This window comes from Mixophyes fleayi, chromosome 3 (genome assembly GCF_038048845.1).
Source record: "Mixophyes fleayi isolate aMixFle1 chromosome 3, aMixFle1.hap1, whole genome shotgun sequence".
NCBI lineage: Eukaryota > Metazoa > Chordata > Amphibia > Anura > Limnodynastidae > Mixophyes > Mixophyes fleayi.
The window spans coordinates 287344564-287370886 of NC_134404.1; the positions used below are offsets into that span (position 1 = coordinate 287344564).

At 37.5% G+C, this 26323-nt stretch overlaps 1 protein-coding gene across 1 annotated transcript in view; it reads left to right on the forward strand.

Moving 5' to 3' along the window:
- The window catches only part of MRPS5 (mitochondrial ribosomal protein S5), a 99678-nt gene that overhangs the window by 19029 nt on the left and 54326 nt on the right, over positions 1-26323 (forward strand). The window contains exons 2-4 of the mRNA XM_075203737.1: positions 6064-6201; positions 21443-21568; positions 21689-21922. Of these exons, the coding sequence (XP_075059838.1) occupies positions 6064-6201; positions 21443-21568; positions 21689-21922 (498 nt within the window). The remainder of the gene's footprint in view (positions 1-6063; positions 6202-21442; positions 21569-21688; positions 21923-26323) is intronic.

A 26323-nucleotide genomic window follows, 5' to 3' on the forward strand; every position in this document is an offset into this window, starting at 1 on the left:
TGGAATTCACCTTGGCAGAGACCAGTTAAATAAAGCTAAATAAAAGGACTTTATTTAAAACATTACACATGTTTAGCAAACAAGGTAAATTAACAATAGCCAGGAGCATCCATATAACCCAAAATACTCAGCCATTCTCACCCCTCAGCAGTCACTGGTACCCCATGGAGTCGACTCTATTCTGCCAACACCAGCCAAAAGGTACGGTCCTCGCTTGCTGTCCCTCTGCTTTTGGCAGGCTCTCGGCTTCGCTGAAATCACAAAGTCTTCTCTGATGTCGCTGTACAGTGATCAACTTTCCAGACCACTAGAGCCGGAACCCCTAGGAAGTCAAGTCTGCACCATCACACCTTTCCCTGCTAGCATCCCATTTTTACACATCCTAAAATTCTCACAGGTGTGGGGTTGGTAGAAAGCCAACTCTAGATAGTGATCTGGTACACCATTGGCTTAGCATTCCCCAGGGGTTTGGTACAGTGTTCGACCCCAATGCCTAGATCCTCCTCGAGCTACCTGTGATGCTGTCTACAGTATAAGAGGGGTAACAATGAGTCCTTACGTTTCCACACAAAAGAGCTTAACCACTTTAAGTCTAATTTTCCTGGCTGACCTGTTTGGGTTTTTTGATAGAGTTCATACTTCCAGGTCGATCGGTACTACTGGTGAAATCTATCACACTGCAAAGCACCAAGTCCCACATAGCGAGAGTGAGTGGCCGGCATATAAGGGGGTGACATGACCGGCCCAATAAACAGTAGGTGTGTGATAGCAGTCCAATGATATAGCTCCCTTGAAATATGTTTTAAGTAACTTTCCTCACTATAACATTCAAGGCTACATTTAAGTACAGAACCATGATACATGTTATAACAAAGTATGCCATTGTCTATACGGATTTAATACATACATTTAAAATGTAGAAAGATGCCACCTGGATTAATTCTTTATTGCATAGGTTGACCTCTTTCCCCATTGTATAACAATAAACATGTACTTTTGTCTTTCTATCCAACTTCATCACACAGCATTACAGTGTGTCTGCACTCTTCTCAACACAATGCACTGCGAAGCCGAGGGCTCTCACTTACTGCTTCAGCTTTAGTCCAGCGACAAAAAGTTAGATGAAGCATGTGTTGCAGTGTGACAAGGGAAAGCTGATTCAATGTGAAATCTGCTACATGATGGTGGAGTGGTTTTATTTGTTGAAAGTACAAATTATTTAATTGGACTGTATGTAATGATTTCATTGGATGAAATTTTTGGGCTTGTACTCCATAGGCTCTTCACATTGGTAGGGCTTTCTCATCCATGCTATTATTGAAAAACATCTGTCTATTAAGGGGAAATAAGGTAGGATGGGTACACATGATTATGTTGGCATGGATCTCTGGTGAGTATGAAATGTCATGCTGTCTCATGTTTAACATAGTAATATACTATATTTCATGCTTATGAGATGTGCTGGTTTTATGAAACTTTTATTATTATTATTATTATTATTTCATAGTTTACTGTAGTTTTTTTTTATTCTGGAAACTAGCTTTCTTTTTGTAGCATAGTCAACTAAGTATATTATAATTTTATGGGCATTATATAGGGAAACCCAGGTAAAATGGGGGAAAAGAAGTCTATCACATAATTAATGCAACCCAAGAAATTTGCCTCTGGATTGAATTGGATTTTTTTTCGAGCATAGGGATAAAAATGTATGTACTTTATGCTAGCTCTGAAAGTTTTTATAGTTATATTTGGAAACGTTTCTTGTTTTTTTAAACACATGCAGTGACTGTTTTAAAACCCCAGTGTGCAGAAGTATTTGGGGGGGGGGGGGAAGTAGCGCAGCATTAAACCTATTACCATTATTACGGTAAATCAAAGCCAGCTTTCTGCTCGCAAAAAGCTGACGTTGAATCTACTGTAATAATGGTATTTAAGCACACTAGTATAGTAGTAACGTTAATAGTGCACAGGCCGCGTTACTTTTTAGTGTCACGCGGCCAATTGAATCCCCCCTTTTATGTTGGGATTCGATTCTGTATTGAGATTCACCCATTTTGATATTAAACACAATGTAGTGCTTGGCAGTGTTTTGGGCAAAGACGCTGTGATGTGTGTGTGTGTGTGTGTGTATATATATATATATATTGTGTGTGTATACTACACAGAGGCCATTTTTATAGGTGACAAAACTAGGTACACTAATACGCTTAGCTATGTATGGGGGTACTATGTGTGCCTGCTGTAAAACATTGTGTCCTCCACTTTGTAATACTAGAAAAAGTTATACTGTATTTGGTTCATTTTTGTCCAGTAGATCGACGTCTGAGGTGGTGGTGTGTTGGAGATATGCAGTGTCATTGATGATGAGGTGTTGGGGGTGCAAGAATCTAAAAGCTAGGAGGAAGAGCAGCAAGTATGAATGCTAGAATAAACATGTGTTTAATGGTAGGAGCTGTTGGAAAGTAAAGGTGGTTGTAGGAGGTTTATGAATGAGAGCAACTTGAAAGAGGGTTGGGAAGAACATTAGTGGAAGTTGTGAATAATATTATTCAGAGAGGAACGGGAGTGTGGTAAGGTAGGAGAGTAGTAGGCATTGTGGAATGATGGAAATGGTGGGGCTTGGCAGAGGGATAATGGTTGGAGAGCTGGCAGAGAGAGGACTGATATGAAGGACAAGGTGTAGTGATATCTAATGAACTTAACCGTAAATATATAGTAAGTAAAGTAATATTACATTAGATGTGGAGGTAAAGCTTGTGTTGGAAGGAGATGTGGGAGAGAAGATAAAGGTGTGCATATAAAGAAAGCAAAATGGGGTTGATAGTGGGTGAGATGGTTTGAATGAATGGGATTAAGATGTGTATAGTTGTTAGTAAGCAGAATGTGAAGATATGTTTAATTTTAAATATGTACAAGGATATTAACCTCGTGTAGCAGTTCTTGGTTCTAATAAGGATTGGTGGTAGTAAAGAAAATAAAGTGTAAGGATAGAAGTGTGGAAAAAGCTAATAAATGAGTTTGTGCAAACAAACGAATATATGGACATTGACAGATTATCAAATTTATGTTTTGCTCAATGTCCTCCTCTATGTAATATCTGATTATGTCTTGCTCTTTTGTTGAAACTGCCCAGATGAATTTGTACAATCTCATCTGATGAGTGAGGATAAATAATACTTAGGTTAGTGATGTAAGTGTAGATAGATCTGATTAGTTATATAAATGTAAATTAGTAAATGAGAGATTACAGAACTTTCTGGTGGTTTGAATATTTGTTAATAGATATCTCTGTTTTGCCTAAAAATACGCTTTTTTTATACTGCACAAGCAAAAGAATTATTTGATATCACCAGGCATAGTTGTTGTTGTTGACACAAAGTTTCCTTCTGGATACAATGAAGCAAGCACACCAATGCTATGTCATATCCCAGTGCAAAGCAAATCTAAAATTTCCTGGTCAAATACATAGCCAGAAAGAAAAAGCAATATATTCAGCAATTGGGGCTGGAAGGCAATGTAAAAGCCAATAAATTAAACGCATCTGAATCTCTGAACAACAAGTGTGTATATATATATATATATATATATATATATATATAATAATTTTTTTATTTAAAAAAAAAAGCTGCATTGGTATTTTCAAGCCCCAATATAGTGTGAAGGATGTTGTCGTTTAAGAAACAAATGTGTGTACACCACACTAACTGCATATTACTGTTATGCAAGGGGCAGGGGGTAACCATTCCTAGGCAGTCCAAATCTTTGTGCATCTAAAATATAACTTTTAATAAAATAATTTAAAAAAACATGAGGAATAAGGTATAAGTCGTTTAGTTACATAATGTTTGAGATTGACTGTACCACCAATGCCGAATTTCTGGTTTTAATAAATTCTAAAAATTGGATGATTTTGAACATTCATGTTCTTCTATAGATGCATTATTGGGGCAGAACTCACTCTTTCTTCAAATAAGACTGTCTCCTTGATACTTGATTACTATAACTAGTGAATGATGACTTATCTGCAGCCTGGAGGAATCAGAAAACTTACCAAACAGTACTAAAAAAACAAACAAAAAACCTTTTAATGGCGCGTGATAGTTCTCAATATAAAATAATAATATGGAAGGTAGCCATAATGCTATGCAATAATATGTAACTAAATGCTTTATACTTAGTGTTCTTCGATGTTATTTTATGCTTTCGCCTCAAGAATGAATATCTGTTGGCTCTATCACAGCACTAACTGTTTTAGTATATGTTTTTTATATTTTTTTTTTATATGGGGTATTAATACATTTATTAAGTTGGTTATATTTTTAAGTATGTGTGTTTGTTGTATTTTTAGTACTGTAGGCAACGATACTTTTTTCCCTTATCAGTTTGATTCAATTGGGAATTCACATTTTCCTTGTATAGTAGCCGAGTTAACTACCGTATTATTATTTTGTATATTGAGTACTACCATGCGCCGTTAAGAGGTTGTGTGGATCTGAGCTGATAAGTAGCTTTGTGAATAAAAACCAGTAGCCAGTAGTGCTACTATTAATCCTTGGGCACACCTGCCCAATGAAATAAAGTAAGGTGGTTACTTTTTGTTATTTAATATAGAACACATCAATCTTGGAACGCTTTATAATCTTTGAACAATAGTGAGAGTGATTGTGTGGTGTGTGTGTACTAGGTCATTGTTGCACTGGCCACCTAACAGAAGGCTACAGGTCTGCACTCAAACAAAACAAAATAAGGTGGTTTAGGGAACAGAGTCCAAACCACTGTTTCGTCAGTCAGTTTGTCAGTTGCTTTTATGGTTGATAACCTTTTATTATTTATAGGATTAATATGTGTACAGTTATCCTAACCCTTTCAATTAATTTAATAGATTACATATCATACCTTTTCTATTACTTTATGGACTCTACTATTAATAAGGAGGTGAAAGGATTTTATTTGTAATCCTGGAAAAACTTGATACCTTTTTTAATTTCTTTTCTTTGTATTGTTGCATCACTAATAAATTTGTTGGGTTTTTTTTTTTGTGCGTATGCTTTATTTAATGTTTTCAATAAGTTATTTTATTTGTACAATAGCAAATGTCAGGAGTGCCTGTGCAATTACTATAGGCATCAACAATCATTACAGTTGTAACAAAAGTGTGTGGACACCGTTTCAAATTGCATGTTTCATGCTTTAAATTGTTAAAAGCTAGGTACACACTACTGAAAATTTCTCCCAATGCAATATCTTTTACCGAATTTGCCAACAACTGAAAGTCCCGACCAGCATGCTGACTCATGCTCTTCATCTATCATAGCCATCTGCTGAAAAGATTGTGACTTTGTAAACTCCATGGAGATCTGCCTACACTGCGGGTCGTGAGTGCATATTCACTGCAGAATTTGCCTGACATCATTTCATTGTTTCTAGAGATTTTTAGTCCGGTTATAAAATCAAATGAAATGATACGATGTACTTTGTTATAATAAATCATGATTGTGGGAGCATACACACTAATGCAATATCGGACCTATTGTGCCAATCACACGATAGTCGTTTATTGACACAATAATCGGGTGAAAAACTTGTAGTGTTTATGTATGTTTTGTACCCTCAGAGGTTGAGTGAAACATGTAATTTGACTAGTGGTACTGAAACTTTTGCATTCAACTGTATGTCCATATATATTCTCATGTTCAATTCTATATATCCTGCCCATGATATGGGGAAAACCCTCAGCTGCTAATTGACATTGAAACAGTTGGCTTGTGATCATAGAATTGCTTCGGAATTCTGAAATCCTTAAAATGTACAGTAGGGATCCATGAACTATCTGTCTGTGTGTTGGCTTATCATAGCACATAACAAGATTTTAAACGTTTTGGTTTTTTTTGTGTTTATGATTTTAAAAACTTGAATTCTAGTGTGAATAAAATTTGTTGCATAAAAGAAAAGTTCAGTTTTTCCTTTATCAATAATATTTTGACCCCCCTCCCCTTTTTATTTTTACAATAAATTTTTGGATGAACAACCATATAACTGACAGATATGTTTATAACTTCACAGGTGCCATCTCTGTACCAGAGGTAAGGAGCGGCTGTCAGTACAACAAACCTAAACTTGGCCAACAGACGTGTTATCAATCTATAATTCACAACGTCACAATTCAGCAAGCAAGATTCTCAAGCAATTTCTTCAACAAATGTGAGTAATTTATTTATTCTTTTCATTATTGAAAACTGTTTGAATCATAATATTTAGCTATTAGCAATGGTACGTGATGTACCTTTTATATTTATGTCTATCTGGCAATAAAAATTTGAAGTAAGAATATGTTCCACATCCCTCATGCACATAGGTATTTTACACATCTATCTCTTTCCTTCTCTAGGTTAAAGAACAGTCACCACACTGATAAAAATGTATATGTTTACCAATGTTTCGACAAGATTTTGTTGTTAAAGAAAAAACTCCGATCAAGCGCAAAATTTAGTTTTAGTTGAAGTGCCATAAGATAAGGTATATTATAATGAAAGAGTTTCCCATTACTAGAGTGCAGTTGTCTCCTGAAAGCCCAAACAGTCCAGTGCTGTTCTCTTCTCTGCTACTATAAGTTGCCTGCTTCAGATGGTCGGCTCCATCCTGTGAATTTTCCCATTCAGTTCACATGGGAGAGGCCCTAAAATCACAGCTTTAAACCTGCTATCCTTATTAGCAGAGGAGAGGGCAGCGCTGCACTGTTGGAGCCTTCACTGTGCCACAAGATTTCTTTCATACGTTGGTGACCTTCATCTGCAACTAAATTTTCAATTCCTCACTGACATTGAGATTAGGCGTGGGACTTGTAATGTTCCTTGGGATACTAAAAATGTGCCTTTTATTGACGTTTGGGTTGTTATTGGGCTTTTTTTTTATTTTTAGCTTCAGTTTGGTAAAGCATGCAATGCTATGGGCTTTGATATGATTGATTTGTAGCCCATATTATAGCATTTACATGTGTGTTTTAATCATTAGGCAGAATGGGATGGTGGGTGTATGATTTGAGTTCAACTTCCACAGATATTACCCGCTGCAAATAGTGATCTTCACATCTTTACATCACCATTATTACGCATGCTGCACAGTCTGAATTTTGGCACCGATTGTCATTTGCCACTTTTGCTGTATGTTTTCTTTGCAATTAGAAGAGGTATCCAGAAACTTTCATTGTATATGCATGGGAATGTCTAGACTTTTGCAGTCCTCTAAGAACCAACCTCACTCCTAAGCGTGAACCTTTGCAATCTTTATGATTCAGCTTCCACAAAACCTTATTTTTATAGCTGCGGGTTGAGAGCACTTTGTGACAGTCTAGGATTGACTCGAGTTATAAAAAATCAATAGTGCACATAATTGTTGGTGGGTTTTATGGTGTCCGGAGCCTTATAAACGGAACACTGCTTCAAATATGGAAAGTGTTTCCCCCTTAAGATAGACAAAAACCAAACGTGAAAGGATCTTGTACTGTCTACAGTCTACAACTGGCTTAGTGGAAAATGTAAAAATAACTGACAAATAGACAAAAAACAGAAACTTGATCAGGTCAAGTGAATGTTAACATAAAGTCAACTGAGTTCCTGATAAATGTTTTTATCCAAGGTTTTATACCATATCTTTATGGTATCCTAACAATTGTAATACCACCTTGTGGAATGGTTTGATATTGTCATTTTTAGCACCATAGAAAGACTGGCTAATTGTGCATCATCAACATTTATTTATTTGTAAAGCACCACTAATTCCGCAGCGCTGTACAGAGAACTCGCGCACATTCCCTGTTGGAGCTTACAGTCTAAATTCCCTAAAATACACACACACAGACATGGATTTTGATAGCAGTTAACCTACTAGTGTGTTTTTGGAGTGTGGGAGGAAACCAGAGCACCCAGAGGAAACCCACGCAAACACGGGGAGAACATACAAACTCCACACAGATAAGGCCATGGTTGGGAATTGAACTCATGACCCTAGTGCTGTGTTGCAGAAGTGCTAACCACTTAGCCACCGTGCAGAAATGTGAAATCATTAAAGACAAAATGTATGCCGACCTAAGTGTTTTGAAACTGATAAGGCTGTGATAGGCAACCTGATATGCTTCAGGGGCCACGTGGGTAGCCCTCTAACCTTCAAGAAGGCCACATGTAAAGGCTTGGAGGACCGCCTGCTGCCCATCACTGTGATGGTGGGCTTTTAAATGTAAAAACAAAAGGCAAAGGTTTAGATCTTTTTATATTTCAGGTATTTGCCTTCAGCAAGACTGTAAGTTGCTGCAGTGAGATAGAACACAGTGCAGTTTTCTTTAATATGTTTTATTTTAATATGACATCATATTAAATACAGTATTTGTATCCCATAGAAATGTATAACCAGATTTATTTGCATCGTGGTAAGTGAAATATCACCCCATGAAAGCAGTATAATGCAATGTATTGTAGTCATTTCTCTCCAAAATGGCTCTAAACATGGATTGGATACTTGTTTTTATTTTTCCTAGAACATTGGTAGCCAGTCAACCTAACAAATCACACAGCAACAGTTGTTGGGTTCTTGGAAGGGAAAATAAAAAGACATAGTGACTACTAAAACATGTAGCGTCAGTTTACATATAAAATAGGTTTCTTTGCAAGAAATCACAACACTGGTTTTGTGTGATTTCCCTTGTGAAACATATACTGGCATTTTTATTCTTGTAAATGCAAAACAGAGACACAATAATCTTCTTTATTGCAGTTATTCAGCTTTTTGTATGATTACTACTTCAACCTGTTTGATAGATTAGTTTGCCTTTTATAGCCTTTTTATTGAGTGCATGGTAACCAAGAATATGTGAATCCTATTATGCAGAGTGCACTGTTATAGTACATTGCTGCCCCTTAGTGGGCTGTGATGTAGTAACACTGCACAGAGGACAGGTTAATAAAACTATTCTGCAGATATTTCAGAAGTGAGTTATGAGATCTCTGCGGTGTAAGTGCTGAAACTGGCATTGTAAATAGAACTTTCTCTAACAGAATTACTGCATAAATTGTTTTTTTTCTGTCCCTAACCTAACAGGTTTATTGCCATCTTACAGGAAGGCATGCCTGTAACTATATAACACATAGGGGCACATTCAATTGTTGTCGTTATAGCCAAAATGAACGCGTTGTGCACACTATTGCCGTCATTACAGTAATAGTGCGCGTAAATACCGGTATTACGGTACTTTTCTCGCTGGATTTCAGGGACCCGCGAGCTGAAATCCGGCTTACTATTACCGTAATACCGGTAATAGTTTTTCTGCGGCGGAAACCGCCGAGAATTGAATATGCCCTATAGAATTAGAGGCAGAAAGGAACGGGTTGGTCAGTCTATCATAATCATCAATGTTTATTTATATGGTGCCACAGATTCCGTAGCAACCTACAACCAAAAGTACAAACCAGGAATACAGTAAAAATATGTGACTACAGCTAGGGTAATATCAATACAAGACTAATTCATAACACACGATAATGCATGAGTACAATAAACATAATAACAAGCTTGAAAATAGATATCAAGACAGGATATAATACGCAGGTTAACAGCAGGTGGTGCAAGCAGAAGGCATAACACCACTATTCAGCGTAATACATAACAAGGACATAATAGGGACACGCAAGGTAGACCAAGAGACATAGGGTAGGGCTGTGCTTGTGAAAACGTACATTCTAGAGGGAACATCTTGTCTTCACATTTCAATACCTGGTTAATTTTTGCATGGTTTTTATAATTGCCTTTGTCATCATGTTTATTTTGCATATTTACACTAAATCATTGCAGTTATTCTTATTTGTCTGTCTATATATCTGGTTTGCTTTTCTTTTTCAGTTTTTTATTAGCATTTCATTCTCTTTGTCTGTCGCAAACTATGAAACTGTTAAGCTATAGATGTGAGATTTATTATTTTCTCTCTCTCTATATTCAAAAAAAAATAAAAAAATAAAGCCGTTAATAGCTGTCTTGCAAACACATTTTTTTTATTTGTAAACAGCATTAGTCTCTTGGACTCCCTGCTGTTACAATCTGTTACTCAAAGAGTTTAGCATCTGGAGATATTAGACAAAATTAGTTTTTCAAGTACAAAACAATCCTTTTATTTTTTAGGTCGCAGCAATAAATTATTTCCCTGGTTGTTTAGTTTGATGTTTTTTTTTGGTTTTGTATTTCAGCGTACCAAAGCTGTAAAACCTTCTACCCATAGTACAGTTTGAAGGCTAGCACCTTTATTCATTATAAACTTGTACAAGGCTGTGCAAGGATGTAGCACTTGTATTTGCCAGCCAAAGCAGCTGTCAAAACAGATGCAATGTCAGAGGAGGTACAGCAAAGTGTACAAGCAGGATGCTGTAAATTAGTGAACCTATACTGAAATGTTAATATAGTGTTTGATCAGTGGTACATGGAGACAATGCACACACTATGTATCAGTTTGAATACATTTTGATTTCTAAGCTAACCCTATTTGGGCGCGCTACATATGTTCGACAATTACATCATCGTCATTTATATGGTCGACTCCATATTATAGTGTCAGGATTTCCCAGGTATGACCACGGAGAGAGCGTAAGTGGTTAAAGTGGCTTTATTAAGAACACAAATAACAATCCACCACGGATTGTGGCACAGATATACCGAAATGGAAAGACAGAGCAACAGTTCAATGGGATCAACAATATAGAAGACTTAACAGAACTTGGTAATGCAGACTGGAGATGACAACTTGGGAATGCAGACTGAAGATGACAACTTGGGAATGCAGACTGGAGATGACAACTTGGGAATGCAGACTGGAGATGACAACTTGGGAATGCAGACTGGAGATGACAACTTGGGAACGCAGACTGGAGATGACAACTTGGGAACGCAGACTGGAGATGACAACTTGGGAACGCAGACTGGAGATGACAACTTGGGAACGCAGACTGGAGTTGGCAACTTGGGAACGCAGACTGGAGTTGGCAACTTGGTAACGCAGACTGGAGTTGGCAACTTGGTAACGCAGACTGGAGTTGGCAACTTGGTAACGCAGACTGGAGTTGGCAACTTGGTAACGCAGACTGGAGTTGGCAACTTGGTAACGCAGACTGGAGTTGGCAACTTGGTAACGCAGACTGGAGTTGGCAACTTGGTAACGCAGACTGGAGCTGGCAACTTGGTAACGCAGACTGGAGCTGACAACTTGGTAACGCAGACTGGAACAAATCACATGGAAATGCTCACAGGAGTGACCTGATGATCTGGCCCAGACTGTTTGAAGCAGGCAGGTTTATATAGGCCTCATGCAGGTGATACAACCGCCAGTGATCAAGGAAAATAACCAAAGTAGCACAGTGGCCCCTTTGGTGGGCAGTGGTACTACAAGTAGAATGCATATCAAATCCAATAGAGTCACTGCAGACAGCAGCTGCAGAATGCAAATCGTGACATATAGACTGTGTTGTAACGTCGACAGTAATAACATTGACAGTATTATTAGGTCGGCAATTCAAATGTAGACCGTATTATTAGGTCATCAATAATATCCCTAATTTATAACACTGTCGACATTTGAATTGTTGACCTAATGTTGTCAACTTTCTGAATGTCGAAAAATGTAATGTCTAGCCGTTGATCATGTAACCCTTACTTGATGTTTTGTAACATTCTTATATGTTTAAAAAAATCATTCAGCAACATATATTGAAATGATTAATGTGTGGGCCCTGCTTACTAGAACTTACTTTATTACAGTTGTACAAATATTTGTCCTTTAGCTACAAGTTCCCATGCTTTATAATATCTGTTCTGATTAAGCTGACCACTGCTTTAGTAATATATGTGCTGGCTAACCACTAGATATAGCTATAAACACATATACCTCCTAACATTCCCAAAATAGAAACTAAAGATGCTTCTCCATTTTGTAACCAAACAAAAAAGTAATAAACAAATATTAGATGTTGACTGCCTTATACTAAAGTCATATTGACCGTTATCATCTACATTCTGAAGAATAAAAAACATAGCCCTTTGTTAGTCGTTATGTTGTTTTCATACACTGCTCCTTATTAAGTATTTTTTTCCTTAATCCTTTTCACCTTAAATACGTAATCACAAATTTTTCTGACCCAAATTAGCTGAGTGTAAAGCCAGATCTCTTTAGTCATATACACCACACCACATGACAACACTCATGTAGCTTCAACTGCAAATAATGTATGCAACCTAACCGCTAAAACAACTATAGGGTAAGATAAAAGTAATTGCAGTTTATTATTGCCAGCTCAGAATATCCAGTACTGCATTCACTAGTCTGTACAATAAATGTACTAAGAATGAGGTCTATACACAACACCATGCTTAGGAATTCAAACCTCAGTCCCCTCATACAGGCTACTGACAACCCTGTCAGAGATCTCTGTATCCTGCAGGCCGTTTTACATTATCTGGAATGTCTGGGTTTAATATCCATTGGGTCATTTTCTATCCTAATTGCACCAAGATTGGTGTGGACAGTGTTACCACTACCATGGTTCTGCTTGCATCTTCCTCATTAGTCCTAGTCTTTATGTGTACTGTTACTGGGGTCAAATGTGAATTTTTGTATTCATATCATTCTCACTTCTATGTGATTGTAATTGATCCCAGTTAACATACATTACATTCTTGTGTGCATCTAGCACATTGCAGCCTGCTACCACTGCGGTTATTTTCCCCAATTGTTCTTTGACATCATGAAATTCAGCTTTACATCTTACAACTTGTGTGTTTGCTGATAAAAGCTGTGAAACATTAGATAGTTCCTGTACCCCAGTATCACTTAATAGGAGTGAAAGTTCATCATTCTACCTGTGTGCATCACTATTTTCTGGCACTGATTCCTGTTGTCCTAAGTTCATATCTGATTGGGAAGTTGCTGTAGTAAAAGAAAAAGCAATTCTCATTAAGCAACTAATTTTCTTCTAAAAACATAGTTTTCTCTTTGAGAGTTTTGTGATTCTCCTGCAGTCTAGGAAGCAGACAACAATAAGGCTACACTTCCTTTTTTTGTACTTTGAAGTTTTCACTAATTGATTATCTGGACCACAGTTATATTTATCCAAAAGTTACAAGCTAGGGCCAAGATTTAGGAACCAGTAATTGTGTGAGCCATGCAGAAATTGATAGGGGTGCACTTCTGCACATGCCACAATGTCCACTACAAATGATTTCACCAGCCTGTGCCCCTGCCCCTGGAAAAGCCTTGCACACCAGCCTGTGCCCCTGCCCCGGGAAATGCCTTTTACACCAGTCTGTAACCCTCCCCAACACCACCACCGCTATACACCAGGAAAAGGGCTCTGAAGCAACTTACCTTTCCTGCAACCAGCTCCAAGTATCACTAAAAGCAATGTCTGTAAGTGCTAAATGCTGAAATTCTGATGGTTCCCAGATGGTGCACCCTGACTTAACATTGTGCAGAAAGAACGGGCAGAAATAGCTGTGTGGGTGTCACAAGCCAAATGGCAGATATTTGTCCAGCCCTACCTTAATTACAGTAGCCACAAATCATGTAACCTAGCATCACAAACCTCTGTTCCTGCTTGTGGTGGCTACCTTGTATTGTTTAATGAAATTTTCTTATTAATCATTTCCATGTTTTCTATCAATGTGTGATTTATAATTAACACAACTATATTAATAAGTTACTATACCAATTTTTCTGTGCCACACTAAATCTAGTTCAGACTGACTCACCAAATGTATGTTGCACTTTCTCTAGTAATCCATAGGTGAAGATTTTGATTACTTGAGAGAGAAATTGCCTGCTCTTCTCGAAAGTTTACAGTCATGGCCAAAAAGTTTTGAGAATGACCCAAATATTATTTTTCACAAAGTCTGCTGCCTCAGTTTTATGATGGCAATTTGCATATACTCCAGAATGTCATGAAGGGTGATCAGATGAATTGCACTCTGTCATGCTGATTGAGTTAGAATAACAGACTGGAAGCTTTGAAAATAGGGTGGTGCATGAAATCATTGTTCTTCCTCTGTTAACCATGGTTATCTGCAAGGAAACATGTGCAGTCATCAATGCCCAAAAAGGGCTTCACAGGCAAGGATATTTCTGCTGGTAAGATTGCACCTAAATCAACCATTTATTGGATCGTCAAGAACTTCAAGGAGAGAGGTTCCACTCTCTTGGCTTCTCAGCCAAGTGAGTGGGCTCACTCACAATTTGGCCTAAGAACACAGCCATGAATAAAGAATGTTACCAAAACATCCTCCTAGAGCATCTTCTCCCAAACATTCAAGAAGAGTTTGGTGGCGAACAATGCCTTTTCCAGCATGATGGAGCACCTTGCCATAAGGCAAAAGTGATAACTAAGTGGCTCGGGATCAAAACATTGAAATTTTGGGTCCATGGCCAGGAAACTCCCCAGACCTTAATCCCATTGAGAACTTGTGATCAATCCTCAAGAGGCGGGTAGACGAACAATATCCCACATATTCTGACAAACTCCAAGCAAGAATGGGCGGCCATCAGTCAGTATGTGGCCCAGAAGTTGATTGACAGCATGCCAGGGCGAATTGCAGAGGTCTTCAAAAAGAAGGGGAAAGGGCTGCAAATATTGACTCTTTGCATAAATTTAATGTAATTGTCAATAAAATCCTTTGACACTTATGAAATGCTTGTAATTTTCCTTCAGTGTACCATAGAAACATCTGACAAAAAGATCTAAAAACACGGAAGCAGCAATCTTTGTGAAAACCAATTCTTGTCATTTTCAAAACTTTTGGCCATGCCTGTAGTAGTCCTTCTTCGTAAACCATGCTATTTAGATGAAGAATTGCTTCTCCAAGTAGATGTAAGGATGAGAAATGCAGTACATACTGTTTGTAGTGGAATTTCCATTGATTAAAATAAATTGCAAATATTCCAAACATTTTTGTGTGTAAAATATTTGGAGGCATCACATTCTTCCACCACTCAAATACTGCTACTTCTTTTCTCCCAAACCAGTAGCGAGTCAATTAGCCTCTATTGATGTGTGATGAAAGCAGGGACTCCCCTTCATTGCCAGTCAGTGTGGGGAGAAACCCGTTCGAGATTAGCAGAGCGACTACGGGAAACCTTGGTCAATTAATTATTCTCTCATTTTCCGTCAGGGCTCAGAGCTGAGTACTTCACGTAATTTCTTATGTTTTTTTTTAATTTTTTGTTTGCATTGATTAAAAGAAGATATTGCTTGAATGGGAAATGCTTCATGCCATTTGCTTTTCAATACAATTGGAAACGTGCATATAAACTGCAGGGGCGCTGCAAGTGAACCACTTGTCGGCTTTGTGTGCAGACACCATGCTAGTGGCTAACTGCCTAATACACCTTTGCTCAGTAGATGGCTTACTCCATTGCCAACCAAGCATCTTATAAATCTCAGCATTTTAGTACTTTAAAATGATTTATGCCATATATTGCTGTAATATCTTTATTAAGTACATTTTTACAAAGTACAGTACATTTTCCTTTTATAGTGTTTTTTCATCTTCAAATCTCTGAAGAAAACCTGTACACCCCAAAAAAAACTTACACCGAAACCCCTCAACACTCAAGTAAGCAAATTATCCTGACAAAATAGCATTTTAAAAATCTTTTTATTCATGGGCCTATTAATAAGATGTTTACTCTGGGCCCACTGATACTATATTTCACATTACAAGAAAACACTATCATGCCTTATGATTAGGGTTGATTTAAGCCTCAGTGACCATTCAATTTATAATGGGAAATGTAGCACTGACGGAGTATCTAACTTTTTGTGCTCAACAATACTGGATTGTACAGAGCAGGCCAACAAGTGTTTTATAGCCTTCTAAATTTCCTAATTATTTAACGCTGATTTAAATAATTTCATCTAGTGGTTAGATATGTGAAAGGTATCAAGGGACCCTCACTAGCATTTTTTCAGCAGAATTGAACAGTTAAGCCCACTTACTGTAACCAAGCCAAGTGCTCTTTAACTTGCTTATTAGTAAAGGTGTACACACCGGTAATATTTTCAATAAATTGATACTCCCGTTTTTGCAATGTCTTGGTAGATTACAATTCTGTGCAACCACACCATGTAATATCTTGCACACCCCTGCAAAAGTGGAGATGTTGCCTATAGCAACCAATCAGATTCTAGTTCTCATTTATTTATTACATTCTACAAATAACAGCTAGAATCTGATTGGTTGCTCTAGGCAACATCTCTACTTTTCCAATACTGCAGCTTGATATATAGTGCTTGGTCACAATGCAAAGTTGTTTTTAATGTCCTACCCATAGGAAAATATAGTTCTCTCAGCCTGCATTCTGTATTACAGTCAAGATTTATTTTTTTGCAATTCTTTTAAACATTTCTTTCCATGAAAAAATGTATACTCCCCTATGGAGACATAATCTCAGTTCTCAGTAGAAACACTGAATAGGTATTTGCAGATACTGAAAAAGAAGTGTCTGTGTGAACCACAGGCAGCATATTTCAAGGGAAAAAAATCTTTTAAAAGAGACAGGTAATACGTGTTACACCATCAAAACTGGGTTTCAAAGGCAGAGAAATACAGAACATTAAACTTTTTTTTATTCCTTTGGTAAGTTGGGAACGGTTTTCCAGAAGTTGGCAGTTTTATTAAAAATTAGTATACAAAATTCTTTTTGTCCCAACAGTTCAAACAGGAAAGTGTAATAAATATAACACTTTTGATATTTTCAGTGTTTAATGACAATGTTCACTGCTATGGAATTTCTTTTTCATAAATTCCATTGCGTTTAAAATAAAAAAAAAAATATTTTTAAGGATCTGTCCACTCTTTCAAAGAATTGTTTTCCATACATGCATATTTTTTACATAATACCTGTAGGCATTAGTTTAGTTGATTCAGCGATGACCGGCCTCCTGCAGAGTAGTGTTGTTTAATCTGGGTGCTCTGGGTAACAGACACTACTATGCCGCTTGGCTTGTCACCAGCACAATTCAGTTTTGCTGCTCAAAACAGGCAGCTTGTGATTATGTCGCATGGGAGAGACTGATATTGTTTAGTGCTGCTATTGGATGGATGGATGGATGTAGTGGATGATGGGAGTTGTAGTTTTACAGCCACAGTCTTGTAATGTTACCGCAGGTTACCTTTTCCTCACCATGACTGCATTTTAAAAAGATTAATAGAAGCTAATGCAAATGGTGCTTCCATGGACACATGTCATAGACTGCGTTGAAGGATAAATAACTGATGAAAAGCCTGTTTGATCACTACAGTGTTAAGTACATTAGGCACCTTTTTACAATTAAAGATGTATTTATGTTTACCTGAATGAGCGATGAGAGACATAGCACCAAAAGGCAAAGTAATAAGTGCTGATGTTTGAAATACAAATTCACTAATGCATTTGCTAGTAGTAGAAATTGTTATATGCAAGACAGTCATAGGCAGAGATAGCAACAGTGCCACCCATTTAGTTATATTTCAGCTTGGATGATGACAGCTTTTGTATAGGGCAGTGGGGTTCACGAGGTTAAAAGCAACAAATGATTTTTTTTTTTTTATGATTGAGCAATGATAGAGAATGGTGTAGAGAGGAGGCATTTTGGAGAAGAATGTAACCAAAGTGTGCAGCACTGAAAAATATTTATTTGTCCCCAGGACACATTCCAAAGATGAACTGTAACAGACGCCAATTAGTAAATAACAAGACTGATTTATTCAAAGAAAAAGATATATAGATAAATACCACATACATAAAAACAATGAGAAATACAATCCTAAGAACCCTATAAATTAAATTGACATGTAATCTCACATAAAATATAGGACTGTTAAATATAAAGTCTATAAAGCATTATGCGCATAAAAATAACATTATTATAATAATAATAATAATATTATTATTATTATAATTTATTCTGTGGGCCCACAGTTATATAATGGTACCAATAAAAAAACATATATATAATAGCCCTTTTTCCATATAATAGTGCAAAAAAATGCAATTTCAATCAAAGAATCCAAATGAATAAAATCAGAATCATGCTATAGTATGATTTGTTTATATGAAGAATGATGGACTCTGATAAATGGTGACATATGTTTCTATAATTGTTGAATGTTATTCAGTTGTTCAGCTATCAGCTGTAATACTTGCTTGAGATGGTAATTAGGAGGGATATCATCACTAAATTCACTCTATAGAAAAAACATGCACAGATGGACTTACGAAATCAGCAATATGTAAGTTAAATGGAAAATAGTTACAAAGTTCACTCTGTAAAGATACAAGCACAAATGAACTTTCAATATCAGCAATTCATAACCCCATGAGCTATCGGCTAGGGCCAGTGGGAACAGCCATGTGGCAGTTCTTACATGTCAAGCCAGCAAATTCACTCGGACCCTGATGTCTGCTTCTTTGATAGTAGGAGAGGCTGCGTTTCTGGTTCAGTGGTAATTTCCCCACCTCCTTGATTACATCCGTTCGCAGGCTAATTGTGGTCCATCCGCATGAACAGAAGAAAGTCCAAATTGACTGGATTACTTGCCGAAAGTGCTCAGCCTGTTGGATCAGTGTGAAGATGAATTCCCAATACAGCGTTAATCAATCTTGGAATATATCAATACCGAGTCATGTAAGGAAGATATAGAAGATATAGAAAACTTTCTATAGTCACCAGCATAGAAAACATAAATAGTATTCGAATGGGTTCGCTCAGACGTTGTAGAAATTTCTTCAGAGGGAAGTCTGACTTCTCATATGTGTTGAACAGACCAAAATCTCTATAGTACTGTTTGGTTCCACGTCAGGAGCCATTTAGCGAGTCACTGGCCAGAAATCCAAGTCAGGTTCAATAAAGACATCACCCATTTGGCAGCCAATCTGGTAAAATGGAGGTGTCTCCTTTTGAATAATTAAAGAAACATCTGCATTGTCTCACCCACAAAAGCTGACCCCTTAAGAGCAAACAGTAATTAAAAACCTGTGCTTCCATATACATTTCCTTGTGTGTCTTGCTCATTACTAGCACTGAATAAAAGACCTATCACGGAATGAAGAACTATCCGATCATCACAATCTAATTATCTATAATAATAAAAGAGTAAAAAATAATAATTCGTTTTTTAATGTGATTTTAAGTTTTTATGCTCCCCCCCCCCCCTCCATCCTAGACCATGTATGGTAGTTTCCATAGTGAAAAGCCAAATGGCTAATATTCATGAAAGCGTTTTTGCCCAGTGCTTTTTCCAGGATCAGTCTGCATATGTATTGTCAGGTATAACACTTTAACACTTTTTCTGTAGGACAAACCTAGAAGGCTGCTTCCTATGATGACAAAAACCTGCCTGAGTAGGACTGCCATGACTTAAATCTAGTTTAAGAAAATAAAGAGAATAAAAGTGCTTACATTTTAGGTTCTTTCAAATTTTAAATGAAAACATGGTAGCTGATCATAATTAAGAACTCTGTAAATATGGATGCACATTATAATGCGCTATGCAGAGTGTAACTATAATTTTAACAGTAGTACTAATACAATAGCATGTATATTTTAATGTGGAGCACAACACAAAACACATTTGCAAGTAGAATGCTATGTAAATTATGTATTGAGCCAAGTTTTCAGGACTCCTTGTACAGTCATAAAATTACATCATATATAAGTGTACACGCAAAAATAATGGATTGCTTAGGTGTTTGTTCTGGCACAGGTCTCTGCATCTTTCTTATTATTGCTTCCTGTCACTCTTGATTTCTACAGTATGTAACCAATTTTAATGTATCGCTGAAATGTCACCCTTTGTCTTCTTTAACCTTGAGAAGATTGGTTTCTCTTTGTCGTCCTGATGAACATTTTGTGACAGGATCTCACATGACTGCATCTGGCATAAAGAACAGCCTGAACGGTAGTCGTTAACCATGCTTCACTTATCTACAAACAGTTTCATATTCGGCATGTGTTTGTCTAAATGTTTCCCTTGTCAAATGCCTGCTAATTGTAATGGAATTAATATCTTTCTTATGGTATGTTTTAATAAAAAAAAAATTCCATCTTTATATGCCATTTCTACTCCTAGAATACTGTTTGTACCGACCATCTGTATAGCATTTAAAGAGCCGTGTCATACATTGTAAATGACAATAACCCAGGGGAATATCATTTTTATTAGAAACTTATGTAGTTAGGAGAAAGAAATGGCTTAATTCTTGGCCAAAGTGTTTTGAAATAAATTATGTGCAAAATAAGCATACAGTGCATTAAGCAACACAGTAACTGATTATTATAATATATAAAAAAAAATATTTTCAACCGGTTTCATCATATATTATCGTGTTATATAAAAACGCACCTGTACTCTGCAGTTTGGTTAAACAGGAGAATTTTATTCAGAAAAATCGCTCCTTTGCACAGTGGAACCCACAATCGAATTTCCCTACCACAGGCCCTCAAATATATACACGTCAAGGCCAAATCAATCAGCAACAAATCAAACGAGTCAGAAGAAACCAGAACCCCCCCAAAGACAACTTGCATGTACACAGGAAAAACAAACCAACTCCACATAGTTTGTTTGGAATTGAACCCACATCCCCAGTGTTGGAAGAGAGGACTACTAACTAGTGTGCTTACTCGTTGGTTGGTATGAACATGGCAAGGCTAGAGTTTGCAGAGTTATTTTGGAATGAACACTACTGTTGTGAGTCACAATGTTTGCATTAAGAGACCCAATTTAGTATGACTTTTATTACAAGATGATGTGATAGCATCTTCTAAAATAGGCTTGGATATCTGTAGCAAACATGCTCTAACACAAGTCATGCTATTTTGGGTCTTATAAAACTTTTAAAACCCAGAGGGGATTATTTATTTACATTGCTCAAAAATGCAAGTCTGCTCTAAATACACAGCAAACAATTGTCATTTATTTAGCTTTTATCTATCTACTGCATGGTATATAATGAAAGTAAATGTCTAATTGGTTGACATGAGTTTAAGGTAAATTTGTACTTTTTTGAGCAATGTTCTTAATCCTCAATATCTTTTCTTCCAGCAAGCAAACACCAGTTATAACCTCACGGCTATTACTGGGACTGCATACAGCCCCCTGAAATGCTTCCAAAGGCCATTGAGAGTAGACATTGATTGAGTATTCACAAAAAGTAAAGTCTTTCCTGCTCAGTGATGTCCTTGATTACGGACACAAGCCTCAATATAAGACCACTGGAGGAAGAAGCTACGGGGATGTAGGATGTTGGGGGCGCCAACATAGGTTATGCATGCTGAGTTTTATTTTCTTTAAGTTAATGCTGTACACAGTTGTCTTCTATGGCTGTAGTATTTTGTGCTTCTTGAGTATAAATAAACTCCGACTTTTTCTATAACCGCAGTGACAGCAAATGAACTATGGAAAGGAATGTTGGCAGAGACTGGTGTTGGCTCTCGAAAGGGAAGAGGTAAAAGAACCAAGAAGAGGCTTAAAAAAAATCTCAATTTTGGACAGCAGCTTGGAGAAGGCAAGTTCCTCTTTATATGTCTTTATTTGTGGTAACAGTGTTTCAACAAGTTTCTGCTCTTTGTAGAAGTTGAATAATTGCAGGGCCAGCAATTTAATCCCTTGTCTTTCCTTTCTGTAGGGAAGTCTGGATTTCTGTGGCCAGGTCTGAATACACCTTTAATGACAAGCGGGAAAGCAGCGACCATAGCGAAGAGGGACAAACAACAGATGGAAGACATGCAAGCCAAAATATTCGCGGAAAGAGATCATATGGACAAGAAAAGAAAGACCAGAGTTAAGAGAGAGAGGGGTTGGACTGGAAAAAGCTGGGGAGGCATCAGTATTGGACATCCAGACCCAGGTCCCAATGGAGGTAAGGAAGTTATGCGCTGTGTATTTACATATACAGTGGATATAAAAAGTCTACATGCCCTTATTGAAATTGCAGTATTTGTAATGTAAGGCTTCAAATCAAGATAAATCACGTCTGACCTTTTTCCACCTTATGAAATGTGAACTTGCACCCAACAAAATTCAAGTGAAAAACAAATATTCAATTTTTAGAGTAAAAAAAAGTGAAAATAAAAAAAATATGTAATATGGCATGTCTCGGATGAGCCGCTATTGTGATTTAGGACAAAGGGCCTATGATCATGTTCCAGTGATAGTTGTTCCTCAGGTATTTCCTGTGCTAAATGTGAAAGAAACTTTTTGAGGTAAAGATCCAGATATATAGGTTCTATGCCTTCAATAATTTCTTAATCCTTAAATTATTCCTCTTTCTGTGATTATACACTTCCCTGATTGTTCTGGGTAATTCTGTAATGTCTTGTCAAGTCAACAGACATGTCTACTGCTACAGTATTTTGATAAGCAACTATGCCTTCAACTCTTCTCTACTCGTTCTGTATGATTTCCAAGAGTGTTCATCTCTGATTTGAAGCTGTTGATGGCATTCTGCACCTTTGTGAATGGAGGTTTGAAATTATTTAATCTCTTTAATAGGAAAAATATTAGTTTTTGGGATAGACTCATCTTACCTGGCGTCTGAATCTCCTGGTCTGTGGGGAGAATCACGTTTTTCTGGTCTTTCTTGGATATGGTTTTTCCTCTTTGGTAATTTCCATAGTATTAATTTTCTTTCCTTTCTGCATTGTTTAGTGAGTTGGTAGATCTATATCATGCGTTTGTTGTTTAATGCTTGATAGTTAGTTTGTTGAAAGTACGATCACTTTACAGGAAAATTTTAGATCTATATACAATACTTGTTTACACACCCCATCCTACTGACATTATTGGAATAGTTGGTTAGCACATAAGAGGAGTCATTTTCTATAGTTGAAGCCCTGGTTCAATGTGGTGTCTGTGCAAAAATGAATTTTGTTTCGGTGTTGAGAGTTTAAGATCCATTGCCTTTTGCAATAGGCTTTGCTGGCTTCTTGTCTCAGAACAGTGCTTTGCAAGACTCAGGACACTCCATTAAAGACTAGTATACAGTGTAAGTGACAAATGACAGTCTATGAGCCAAAAGGGGTGTCACATGCAGGACCCGCAGGCGGGTACTTGGTGGCCTTACCTGCTCCCGACGGGCAGAATCCCCGGCGTGCGTTATGCAATAGTTTCTGCATTTAACTTAATTACTCCTCTGCATACCATCCACAGACTAATGGTCAAATGGAGAGAGTAAATCAAGATCTAGAAACCTTTCTCAGGTTTCTCAACCCATCTATAAGTGTCCAGTTGCCACTTTTAAAAGGGGGAGTACTGTCACACGCCGGATCTACAAGTGGGTACTGGTGGTCTCACCTGCTCCCGGCAGGCAGAATCCCCGACGCTCGCGGCCGCGTCTTCCTGATGGGGGCGCCATCTTGCTTTGCGCAGATCTGTTCTTCCATTTAACTCCTCCAAATCATTCCCCTTTGGTCCAAATCCACTGGAGGGATATTTAAAGCACCTGACAGCTCACTTCGCTGCAAGTGTTAAGACCTGGTTCACTCTCTCTCTGGTCCTGGAATCCACAGACTACATATTGGACTTCCACGCTGTTTCAGTCACTCCACCACCTGCTATTCTCTCTGTTACTTCTCTCCCAAACAGATCTGTCTGGTACTCTTTCATCGGACCGCGACCTGTGGGACGGGCTGCGAAGACTATACCTCCTTGCGCGGGCTCCTGGCAAAGACCACCTGTTCCGTTAGATTCTGTGCCCTTGGGTTGAGTGGTGCCAAATGAGGCAGATCCAGGGGATCCTAAGATCACCCGCAAATTCCGTTACAGGGGGTGTTGAGATTCTATCGACACACCAAATTAGGTGCAGGGGGAATAAGGCATGGAGAGAGGAACAGTCTGGTAGGACGGTACTCACATGGGAAGAGGGAGACTGGGTGGAGAAAGCATAAAAGACAGTGGGAGGTCAACAGGAGAAGGAAGGGGAAAAATTGAAGTGTGGGGGGGAATAGATAAGGTAGTTAGATTGCAGACATGGGGGAACCTATTGGGTGGGGTTGTTGTCTCCTTGTAACATTGTCAGGATCAGAAGGAGCTTAGGTAACAGCTGTGGGTCCCAATATGAGATGTGCTCTGTGGAATAGGCTGTTCAGGCACAGGGAAGTCTGGTCTCACAGGCTGAATAAGAATTTGTCTCACTTCTTGAACTTGGTTTGAAGACTAACCTCTGGACACCGGAATGGCTTCACCTGTAAAGTTTGCGAGCCAAGATGGATCTGGGAAGCACAAGAACGCCTGCTCTCCAGTAGGTATGAACGTCTCAGATTATATTATCCTGGTTAAACATTATTTTCAGTACTTTTCAAAAACATTCTGTTTCTCCTGAAAATTTAGACACTAACTTCAGCCCTCCAATCTTAGATGAGAGAAAAATATTGACTCAATTTTGGACCCAAATTCTCAATTGATATCAAAGATTTTCAATACACACTGGGTACCATTGTTTTTTGCCAGAAGGTGGATTCTGCCATGATTGAAGATAAAAATTGTTAAAATGTTTAAAATAGATTTGAGGTCCTTTTTGACAGTAAAACCCACCCCACACACACAGGTTTGAGCTACGCAGCTTGAGTACTTTTGTTAATGTAGAATGCAAACAGACTTATGTCAACAGAAGACACGGGTGGGGTAAACGTAGATGCATCGCTCATATATGCTTGTCTTCTGAAGATAGAATGGTTTTACTGGCAAAAACCAATATGTCATTAATATTATCCGGCATTATTAGTAATATACTTTAATAGTATTAAAAAATAGAAAAATACACAAGTGTGAAGAATAATGAATTATATAGATCAATGTCAGTTATAAGAAGTAACTGACAGCAATCCATATTATATGTTGCTACATTTTATTTCTTGCACATTTTGTTTACCAATAGGGTAAATCTGAACATTTAGATAATACTTGGTTAGTAAGTTTCCCACAGATGATTTTAGGAGTCCATTTGACATGAGAAAGGACTTCATAGCAATTGACCAACACTTACATTTTTTTTTTTAAGCATTAAGATGACATTTCCAGGAACATTTGGTGTAATGGGTCACCCACCAGTATACAATAATCAATTGTCATGTAATATAATAAAGGATGAGTTAAGTAGGGCAAATGTGCCCCATTGGAACCCAGGGTTATAAAATGGAAATTATTTAGGGATGTATTCTGATAAATAAATGTGTTTACGATAGTGGAAAATTGAAAACAGAAATCTATATTTGGTTATCTAAAATGAATCGCAAAAGCTGTACAAAAAAAGCAAGCAAAATAATATGGGCAGATTTTGTAATTGGTAAACTAAGCCAAATAGTAGTTGTTCTTGGAATTTTTTCAGTGTGAGAAATGCATTTAAATCCAGTTGGCGTCATACAGTTTGACATGTTAAAAAAAAATCTCTATGTAAGTGCCGCTTGACCACATGAAGTGAGAACTATTTGTCTTGAAAAGTGAACTATTAATGTAAAAAAAAAAAAAAAAATGTACAATACCTGCAAACATACATTTGTCAATATTGTGCATATTAATTTTGTCGAATATAGAATACTTCCAATGGGTTGGGTACTAAATTTCGATGCTGGTAAAACCGACACTACTTACCCCTACAGCGTGATGACGAAACTGCCATTCCCGACATCTTGAACTGGGCGACTATTAGAAAAGGTGACTTTCAATAAATTACACACATCGACTGTCCGGCGCACGCGAATAACGTCACAGGTAAAACCCAACAGTAATGTTAGTGCTATTAAAGGGCCAATCACAATACGCCGGCTGGACAGTGCTTTTTGATAAACCTTGGGTATTGTCCAGCCGGCGTATTGGGATTGCCCCTTTAATAGCACTAACAATACTGTAGCTTTTTACCTGTGACGTCATTCCCGTGCGCCGGACAGCCGATATGTGTAACTTATTGAAAGTCACCTTTTCCAAGAGTCGCCTAGTTGAAGATGTCGGGGATGGTAGTGTCGTCATCACGCTGTAGGGGTAAGTAGTGTCGCTTCCAACGTACAATGTGTTTCATTGAAGCTGGTTACCAAATAGTGCTACTAAATATTGTTAGTTACTTAGTACATACTTCAGGAAATACGTTTTTTTTACTTTTCTACAATCATTATTTATTTTGCATTTATTTCTTTGTTGCAATTTACATAAAGACTTGTATAAAACAGTGCACATTTCAATTCCATCACCACCCATTCACTATACAGTGCTGCAAGTAGTATCAGTGACAGGAGAATAGGGTTATTAAAACTATTCTCTTTCTGTCCTG